At 43.7% G+C, this 10,941-nt stretch overlaps 1 protein-coding gene across 2 annotated transcripts in view; it reads right to left on the minus strand.

The window, feature by feature from the left end:
* LOC109394067 (heparan-sulfate 6-O-sulfotransferase 3-like) overlaps window positions 1-10,022 on the minus strand; it is a 386,720-nt gene extending 376,698 nt beyond the window's left edge. For both annotated transcript variants that reach the window (XM_019663845.1, XM_019663846.1), the window contains exon 1: window positions 9,206-10,022. In XM_019663845.1, coding sequence (XP_019519390.1) covers window positions 9,206-9,933 — 728 coding nt within the window. In that variant the 5' untranslated portion in view covers window positions 9,934-10,022. The remainder of the gene's footprint in view (window positions 1-9,205) is intronic.
* Between the last annotated feature and the right edge of the window lie 919 nt (window positions 10,023-10,941).

The following is a 10,941-nucleotide window of genomic DNA, read 5'->3' on the forward strand; positions in this document are numbered from 1 at the left end:
TATGACCAGCTGATTCTGGAGTTACTAAGGTGACAAAACACCTGAATTTAGCATTATTTTTATTACTCAGCAAAAAGTCACTTGTCTGTGGTGACTGCTCCTTTGCTGAGTTCCTTTGCTGCATTCACCATTCCTTAGGTGGAAACTAACGGTCCATACAGAAGACTGGTGGTACAGGTAAAACAAAGGGTATTTGTTCTCGGTGTCACCTGCAGAACTGAATGGGGGCACTCATAAAATGAATGAGAAGAAATTTCTAACTATTCTAAGGCACTGCACTAGTTATTCTCCATTTCCATCCCTTCTAACCCTGCAACCCCAAGTCCATTCTCCATCTTTTCTCTGCCTTGCTCAAGTGCGTGAAATGTATCCAATTAGGTCTCTTGCCCTTTAGCTTCCAGGTGGAAGCTAAAATGGAAAGAGATGGGCAGGTGGAAGGAGAAAGTAGTTAAGATATTTCTTTCCCCACCCCTTCCTCTCTGCCTCAGCTCCATACTTCTGGCAGCAGCTGATTTCTACAAACAGCTCCTAAGGGGAAGTCCTTCCTACAATTGAGGCTGCAGCTCCTGCAGACAACGGATGCTGATATCATGGTAATCTCCCTCTGCCACTTCAGGTGCAGGGTGGCTCACAGCTCCCCCTTGTTATTAGCTGAAAGGTACCTCAGGTCCAACATTGGTGCCTTTACCCCATCAATCCCTCCATAACTAGCCCCTTCGCAAAACCACAGGTGCTTCTGTTTACTTCCAGGACTCTGACTAATACAGCTACCGATAAATAGCAAACAGATACAGGAAAAAATGCCTAAGTAAATAAAAGAACATCAGCAGCATTTAAATACTCCAGTGTCCCAAGTCAGATAGCCTCCCAGATGGTTGATTACTTCTCATAAATGTACTAATGAGACAAAGATTGCACACAAGGTAAATTTCTGACCTGTGCTTTCATCATTACCTTCTTTCTGATTTGGTTCTTTTAGGATTGCATTCTTCACCTTGACTACGTTTGTCCTTCTGCCCCTCCTCTGTGGCATCCTTCTAATTTACATCCTGCATTATCACTGTCTGTTCTCTCTTCTTGGCATGTCACCTTGCTCATTACTGTATTATACTGATCTTACCTTGAAATTTCCACACACAGGTTAAGCTACTACACACATCTGTCTTGAAAGTCATGTTTACTCTTCTTTCTAGGCCTATGTTTTCAGTTTTGAAGTAAACCTATAAAATTCTACCAATTCCTAATTGAAGTCCACAAAATAAAGAAGCTGTCACCCAGGTTTACAGTCATACATCCATAATCTTGAATTCTTTGGAAGAAGCACTCTGGAAATCTAGCAAATAAATACGGAGGCCCTCCAGGTGGTTAGCATTTCTACCCTCTTGTGTTTTATAAAGAAACTAGAATGCAGGGGCAACCATGAACATATGGTGTTAAATGCAAGGCTCTGACAACAAAGGACACAATACTTAGCAATGAAAGCACAGTAAGATACGAATAGTAGCAATGAGCTACAAATATTTACGTGCCCACGGGCAGCTAATTCAATTTCTGTGCAGGATTGTTTCATTTATGAATTTAATTGTATGTGTTTAAACATTCTTGTTGCTGTTTCATTTATTTCCCACAACAAATAAAATGATATGTTGGAGAAATGTTGGTCCATTCAACAATGTTCATTAAGTACCCATTGAATGCCCATGGTATCTTAAGAATTAACATTTACTTTAATCATGTATGGCTTTAAAAGCTTGCAAATTCATTTTTGCATCATTCAAGATAGAAAGTTTCAGATTCCAAAAGGACAGTACAAGTTTATCTATCATTTTCTTTCTATACAAAACAGCATGAATGTGTAAGACGAGTCCAATGAGAACATAATAGCTAACTCTTCCATGTGTCGGGCTGTTTGCGGAGTGCCACATGTATTATCAGTCCTCACCATCAGATAGTATTATTATTCCTCCCATTTTCCAGAGAAGAAAATTGAAGTACAGAGCAGGTAACTGACTTGTTCGGGGTTCTATGACAGTAAGTGGTAGGGCCAGAATAAAATCTAACTAGTTTGACTTCACAGCCCATGCTCTTAAACGTTACCCTAATTACATTCACAAATTGGGCATCAGCACAATTTTCAGTGGTTTTCAGCAGGTGATACATTTGTCACTAATTTCTTCCAGTTTCTCTTGAGGACTTTCTTCCTAACTCAGGGTCTCCTCCCATCTCTCTCCAATATCACAATCTCTAACCACAACATCTCGACCATCTGCCTTTGAACAGTAGTAATCCAGAGTCTACATTACTTGTGCTTTTTCATCGTCCCATCCTACATCATAGTTCTCATGCTCTCCGTTTAAGCTGATTTTTCACAAAGTGAAAATCAATGATAAGATTAACCTTTCCAAGAGGCAAGTACATCTGTTTGTACCCAAATGAATTTCTGATTTGTGTCATAATGTCTAACAGTAGAGACGGCTTCGAATGGTCCAATAAGCCCTGGTCTCCATACTTACTTTCACTCCTCTTCTAGAGAATCAGAGGAGTTGACATCTTGTTAATTACCAAGGCAACTGCTAACAGTTTATATTAGACATAAGAATTTGCATCTGAAATAAGAGATTATGAAACAAAACACTTGATAATTCCACTTTTTAAAGAACCACAATCTTGTCAAGTTACGCTATTTTTATAAAATAATCTAGAACATACAATATACTTTTAGCTGACATTTATTGAGCATCTTCTATAGGTCAGTCTCTGTACTGGTAACTTTATATATATTTTACAAAGCAACTGTATTTGCTAGAGGAAGATATAAACAAATAACCTTGTCTAAGTTAAATGTTTAGACTTCCCAAAACATAAATGCTTAGCTATAATTAAAATAAAGTTATGTTAGCCAATTAAAATCAACAGAGAAGATATACATGATATCCATATTTAACAAACTCAAAAACAAGATAAGATTACTACAAAACATTAATTTGGGTTCCCCATTTAATTGTTTTCATACTAAACCTATTTCTTGGCCCAATAATTAATTTATTTCATGACTCTTAAAATTACATTAGGATTTGCCAGTCTCAATTAAACCTGTTTAATTCATTATCAAGCATAAATAACTTTCAAATGCCATAAGCTTCTGATTGTCCTTAGTCAAAATGAGATGATAATAATTAGCTTTGGGGAATAATAACATAAGAGTCTAAGATTAAACAAATCTACTTTGTTAGTGGCTAAATTTACCTAGCTTCCAATTCTTACATGAATATTTATATTTCTCTAAAAATCAACCTTTTCAAAACCCCTAAGGTAACCAGCAAGAAAAAGGAAAAAAAAATCATCAATTACCATTTACCACTTCCAGTCTTATTTCCACAACTCAAAAAAACTGAATGGATTTAATTCAACCTCCCTCTGATTTACAGCAAATATTGGTGGTTTGAACCAGAAGCAATACATTTAGAGACCCTGTAACATGTAAGTGGATATGGCATATAGACAGAACAATCTCATATCTCCTTACTTTTACACTGAGGACAAACCTGATATTGAAAATTAACCTTCTTTGTAGTTCAACATTTCTAATTAGAAAAGACATCAAAAAGATTATGCTTTCAAAAGCAGTATGGGCCGTAATACTCCAGGTTGTCTTTGAAACAGAGTTCTGCAGACTCCTTATATATTTTAGCCTGCTGTCTAAAGGAAAAGCAATAAACAGATGATGTTTCAAAGTGGTTATGACTTTTTGTGGCAAGTTGTGGTATATTTTCTCATCTTACCTTTTTATGCTTATTATAAAGAAGCAGACATTCTAGTACCCAAGAACCATTTATTGCTCTTGGCCCTGAACATATAAAACAGTCTATACCATCGACTGTGTTCGACCAAAAGTTTCCTTTGTAGAAATATTTACAAAGGTTTGAGAACTGACTAGTTCACTTATAATCCTTTCTATTTTTCTTTTTGGTTTGGTTTTGTTTTCTCTACATGGGGCAGGAAAGGGAACGAGAAGGATACCCTGAACTCAGCTTAGATTAGATCACGAACCTTAAAATAAAAGGCCATGCAGGCTAGGCTCTGTCCTGGGAAGGATTTCCTTTTACAACATCAGTGGTTAATTCGCCATGTCTAAAGTTTTCACTGCTGGGGAGCTCACCACTTATCAAAAGATTTCATTCTCATTTCAGACAGTTACAAATTTTATGAAGTTCTTTCTTACTCTGAGTTGACATCCTTATCCCATCATTTCTGTCTCACTTACCCTAGTTCAATCCTTTGGAGAAATACAGAACAAGTATTCTCCATCTTTCACACCCTCCTCCTTTGAGTATCTGAAGGCAACTTTTGTATCTCTTTATTTTTCCCATCTCTATATTAAATATTATCAGTTCCTTCAATTATTCCTCATGTGACATGGTTCCCAGATGCTGCAAACAAACTGGAGTTGTAGTCAGCCTTAAGTTTTTTTCTAAATAGAATATAAAGAAGAGATCTGAAGGTTCATTTACTTCTCATTTATTTACACCTATAATTGACACATGTGGAAGAACTGTCTAGAACCCACTGGTCCACCTAAGAACTGTATCTATGCTAGCTCCCCTTCTTGTGATAACACACACACCACCACCACCACCACCACCACCACCAGTCATGATGTAGTTCTGTGATTCAAGGTGGATCAGAGAACCTCACGTTCCTGGCCACACTGATTGACTGAAATAATAGTGACAAGCTCCAACCTGAACGAATCAGAGTCATTTCCCAAGATTTCAAACTGGAACCCCAAGAAGATCTACTTTGATCTCGGATTGTGGAGCTATTAGATATTACAGGCATTTACCCATTTTGTGGAATAAGCCAATTTGACAGAATGAGGTCAATATGCAAAAGAATGTGAGGAGAAAGACCCCAACCCTCCAGTTCCAGTCATTCTTGAAACCAACTCTACCCCTACCTTTCCTATTGTCTGGTTACAAAGACCTCTGGCTGAACTGAGTTTGAGTTAGGTTTGTACCATTTGCAGCACAGAGGGTCTTGTCTAATATAATATTCATAAGATTCTAACTGCTCCAACAGGACCAACAGAATGAAAAATTCTGTAATAAAAAAAGAAAAATTGCCATCTTACCCTACAAAAGGTTTTGATGGAATCTTTCTCAGGATTATTTAAGAATGAGAGTGGTACTCACCAAAGAATATCAAGGTCTATTTTCCTTAATAGCCTAAGCTCTTAGGGCTGACCCTGCTTGTCCAAAACTGCATTCCTAGGACTATCATAGTACTTGGCACATAGTAGGTGCTTAAGGCACTCTCCACCATACTTTTCATAGTAAACAGAAGAAACTATAGGCAAAACATTAAATATAAATTACTAAAATGAAGACTCAAGTGTCCTGGGGAAACCTTAGACATACAATTTCACCTCCTTAAAATTAGATTACTCGCTTGCCATATAAATTGTGGGACTAGATTATCTCGTGAGTCATTTTTAGCTATAAAATGCTATGATTCTATCCTCAACAATGGTAGAGAAGAGTATTCTAAAGACCTGGGTATGCAGATGAAAGGGGAAAGCATACAATAACAAAGAAATATGTAACTGGAGAAAAATACAAAAGAAAAGGAATGGGAAGAAACCATCAGTGACATGAAAAAAGAGGTAATCAGATGTGCCATCTTCCTATGAGCTTCCTATCTTAAACGTTTTCAGTGGTCAGAAATGCCCTCTGTGCTGGATCCAAACTGCCAGCCACCAAGCCGGCCCCTTCCTGGGTTCATATGATGGCTCCTTCGACCCCACCATGCATCTCCCATGACCCACCTCCTCCCTCACCATTCCAGTCAGTGTTTCTTGTCACCAACAGAAGATATACACAGTTATATTGTGTGCCCCCATCCTTGCTTCCCATCCTGCCCCCTGAGATTACTGATGCCCAAATGTCCATAATTTTCCATTTATGTCTTATGTTTGGAACTTAGGATTCTGTCTCAATACAAATAATCATAAAATGGCATATCTAAAACTTTTTCTGACCTATTTACACCGAGCAGCTCCAAGGAACTGACCTTAGGTCCTTTTATGAAGGAAGGCCTTGATCAGGGAAGATATTCTTATTATAGTTAACAACTAATGTCTAAGTGTTACTATATACCTGCATATTAAGCTTTAAGTACTATATACCAGCATATACTAGGAATAGCTACTACGCTAAGCATTTTGCATGCATTTTCTTAGTTTTCATGACACGTCAGAGAAGTACTAATTATCACCTATACTTTAAAGATGAAGAATCTGAGGCTCAGAAAGAGGAATTTAGTCCTGGTTACACAGCTAGTAAGCACAGGTGCCATAGCCATCTGACTACAGAATCCTAGCTCTTACCCATTACATGACTCACAAGGGCACTGATCTCTGTGAGAAACGGGGAAGGAGGTGTTGTGGGGGGGGCGGGGAAACCAAAAACAAAGAGACAAGGGAACTAAGATCAACATGATCTACATCTTGATTTTGCTTAGAGTCAGCCCTATTTGAAGAACCTTGTTCCCATTATGTAGCAATAGATTATCTGCCATTTTGCATTGTGGAAATGTACCCTCCATTATCCAGGCTAATCTAGTTGACTGTGGAATGCCTTACACAGACAGTCCAATGACAGACAACTAATTCAATCTTCTCTGTGAGGAAGATGCTACTGAACATCTCTTCAACTTTTTCTCTATGGCTTTTGACGCACGGCACCTCGCATAAACCACAACTATTCTTTACCACAGCATCTAGAGAAGAAAAGCAATTGAGAATATCAGGAAGGGGAGAAAGGGTAAGGAAGAAAGACTGTAAAATGTGCTACCTCCCCCCCCAAAAAAAAATAATAAAACACTACCACAAAATTTTTTTAAAAATAAAAGCAAACCACTGCAGGATTATTATCTGATAACTTATGATTCAGAAAGAAATGGAGGTTTGTGGTCCATCACTAAACAAACAAACATTTGACTGTGCAATGGAAGCCACATGTTCAAATAGCCAAAGTGGGATTTTCCTCCATCACAGAGTGCAGAGATATTGAGTATTTCCTACAGAAGTGAGATCTTACTGCTGTCATCTATCCTGGGTCTACAGTAGCAGCAGCATTTCATCACTAAGTAAAATCACATTATTTTTAGATTCCGTAATCTCTAATTCTTCTTAAACCTTCATCTATTCACTAAGACTTTTATATACATCAGTAGAAAATAATGTTGATACCCAGTGAAGGGTCACTGGATGTGTCTATGTGATAATCAATGTCTCCAGTTTTGGTGAAATGGAAGGTGACAATCAGACTAGCAAAACTCTTTGGGGTCAATCAGGAATTAATACATAAAGGTCTAAATCCCAAAAGTATACTTTTGGGTAAAGCACAGCAGAGATTCTCTCTCGCTAAAATAATAGTTTTGTTTGTTAGGAAGTTTGGAAGTATAATCAATTGAAAACCGTTTTTATGGCTAATATGTATAGTGCCAGGTGGGTACTGGGCTGATGGGGGGATCACTGCATAAATTATGTGGATGTCTGACCACTGTGCTGTATACCTGAAACTAATATAAAATAATGTTGGATGGCAACAGTAATTGAAAAATAAATAAATAAATAAATAAATAAATAAATAAATAGTGAAGTCTAGATTTGATGAAGACCTGGAAAAGAGATTCTGCGTGTGTATGTGTGGAGAGAGAAAGAGAGAGAGAGAGATACCTAAAATACATTACTAGCATCTCTGAAATAAATTTTAAAATAAAGCCTACCTTTCAATTAAGAAAAAGAAAAGAAAAACTGTTTTAAACTAAAATAGAGGGGCAGGAGCTAAAATACTACACAACTAGAAATATCTATAAATAAAAGCTCCTTAAAATATACTAAAGATAGAGCCTAATACCCTCATTCCAAGTCTAACCAAGTTTTTAGTCTAACCAATTTCCATTAAACAGGGAAAGGAGCAGGGAGGAGAGAAAGCATTTGAAAAACTGCCAGAGTAAAAAAATCCCATAATGAAATTTTGCTCATTCTTGGAGAAATGAAGTAGAATTAGATGCTTCAGTGGTGGTGAATTCCAGAATCTGGGTAGCTGCCAGGACAGGAAGCTTTTCCCATAATGTCAGATGCAAAAGCTATCTGATATCAACATATTGAGCTTGAGTTTTTAAATTCCTATTTCCTTACACCAAATTGTTTGAAACCTTTGAGATAAAAACTTCAATAAAGTAGTGTTCCAAGCTTTTAATATTTTAGTCCCTTGAGCAAGCATGTCAGATTAATCTTCAAATTGCAATGGGCAGAAAGAACATTCAACCAAATTCTTAAGCCCATGCCTCTCTCAACGGATGTTAATAATGTAAGTAGTTTCATTGGCTATTAAGATGTCAAACTTTCCTAATTCTCAGCAGTATTACTATTTAAAAGGGGGAGGGGAGAAGAAGGCCATTCTCTCCTGAAAGGAAGGGTTTTGACTTACTAAAATTTTGTATGCACCTACCATTTAGCACACTGCCAGGCACACAATAGGCATTTAACAAATACTTTCGGAATGAGTTGATGGATTGGCCTGGGGGAGAGTGGAAATCTTGCTCAGAACAGCATGAGTCAAAAGCCTAGCATTACTCAACAACAAAAACCATTTCCAGAATGAGGGTTATCGAGGCAGAGCAGGAATTTGCACGTGTATCTTCAAAGTGCCATCAAGAGATTGTTTCCTGAGCTGGCAAGCAGCCACCCAAGAGCCACTTACAGACGCATTAGGCTCCCCTCCGGCTTCACCGTGCCAGGAAAACTCCTGCCCTGCCTCCACGCCCAGCTCCTTCAGGGCTTGAGTTTCCAATCACAGAATTTACGTACAAGATTCGACCTCGCTTATCTAACCCAGGCCTCCTCGCCATTCCACGGTTTTCCGACTGTCCGCTCCGAGGGACGCCACACCGTGCTAGGCACAGCAAGGACACACACACGACGTTTCCGGGAACCTTTGAAGGTGAAAGGGGGGTAGCGGGAAGCGATGTGGACAGGGGAGGCGCGAGTTCAAAACCAGAGCACTATCCAGAGGCTTCTTACGCCCCTACCAAAGCCTCTGCCCCAACTGCTGGAAGACGCTGGGGAATTCCCAAGCACGCGCAGGGCAGCCCGGGGTCGGGACTAGGGCAAGAAGCGAGACGGGGCAGGGGACAGTACCTGGTGTGGCTGTGGTTGCGTGGACAGTCTTTCTTCTCCATGATGGCCGGCACACAGTTGGTGAGCTCCGTCCAGTCCGCGTGCAGCCCGCAGCTCCAGCCGGTGGAGAAGCGGGAGAAGAGCCACGTCTCCTTCTTGCCCGGCCGGTGGCAGGTGCACTTCTTCTGGCCCGCTTTGCAGCTACACGGCTGCTCCAGCCGGATGTTCTTCACCAGGTGCCGGCCGAACGTGGTGCCCCCGGTCTTCTGGATGTGCAGGAACACGATCACGTCGCGCCCTTTTATGTTGAAATCCACGAAACGAGTCAGGTCTTTCAGGGTGAAGTTGAAGCGCGGCACGAACCGGGGCAGGGAACCGTTCTCGGGGGCCTCCGGGTCCGGCTCCTCTTCTCCCTCTCCCTCCTCCTCCTCCTCCGCCTCCTCCTCCTCCTCCTCCGGGTCCCCTGGCTCCACATCCTCGTCTTCTGGCGCCACGGCCCCCCGAGGCCCCTCGGGCAGCCCCCGCGGTGGCGGAGGCAGCTGGGGCCGCCGCTCCCAGTCCTCCAGCGGCACCTGTGCCCGGCGGGCGGGACCCGGGGCAGCAGGCTGGCCGGCGTCCCTCGCGCGGGGCTGCTCCCCGAAGTTGGCGCAGGAGCTAGTGCAGGAGGGTGACACGTACTGGTACATGATGACCACGAAGAGGAGAGTGAGCACGGGCGTCAGCAGCCACTTGTTGAACCTTTCATCCATGGTCCCGCTCTCAGGCCGGCAGGCGAAGCGGCGGCGGCGGCGGCAGCGGCGCGGACGAGCGCCGGCTCGGAAGTTTCGGAGACTCCGGGGCGCGGCTCCGAGCCCGCCGCTCCTCCATGCCCCTGACGCCGAAGCGTGCGGCTGGCTGGCGGCCCCGCGGCACTCCGGCACTGGAGGCTGGCAAAGCCGGGCCTGCGAACCGGGCGGGGAGGCGGGCGCCGGCGCGCGCGGTTGCGGCTGCGGCGTGGGGCGCCCTGCGCTCCCGGGGGCGCCCGACTCGGCCCGCTCCCTGCTCCCGGCCGGGCACGGTGCGCGCTCTCAGGAGACGCGGGGCATCCCGCCGCCCGCGCTCAGGCGCTCAGGCGCTAGTGCGCGCGGCTCCGGTCCTGGACCTGCCCCGGGCAGCGGGGCAGCCGAGTAGCAGCAGCCGCGAGCGCGGGTGCTGCATGAGGCTCGCCAGGGCGCGGGCCAAGGGCGAAGGCACGGCCCGGCCCCGCCGCCCTGGCCCGCCGCGGGCACCGCGCCCCGCACGCGCGCCGGAGCCTCTGCCTGCAGGTCGCTGGGCGCAGGAGCCAGGAGGGCGGAAGGTGCCCGCCGCAAGTTTGCAGAGGAGCCCCCGCAGCGGCTGCGGGCGAGGCGCCTGTGCGGAGCTGCCTGTCCTGGCCAGTCACACTGCTGCTCCGGGTCGGTCCGCCCAGGCGCGGGCACGCAGACACACTCTCACACACTGGCTGGCACCGCCACAACCCGCCAGCCGGTGTGACAGGAGCCCTGCTACCCGCAGCAAAAACCTGCCCTAGGTACGGAGCATGCGCCAAAGCTTTCCCCAGCCCCGGAGGAGTTTCCAGGGGAGGAGTCCTCTGCTTCGCGGGACTCAAGGAGGCAGCTGGGGATGGGAATCCCTTCTGCCTCCAGCTTGGAAAGATTTAGGAGCTAAAGCAAAGGCAGGGCAAGGAGAGGCCCAGAGGAGAGCGTCGCTGGCGCTAATTTGAGACCGCTAAATCGGCA

This window comes from Hipposideros armiger, unplaced genomic scaffold, assembly GCF_001890085.2.
Source record: "Hipposideros armiger isolate ML-2016 unplaced genomic scaffold, ASM189008v1 scaffold_407, whole genome shotgun sequence".
Classification (NCBI taxonomy): domain Eukaryota; kingdom Metazoa; phylum Chordata; class Mammalia; order Chiroptera; family Hipposideridae; genus Hipposideros; species Hipposideros armiger.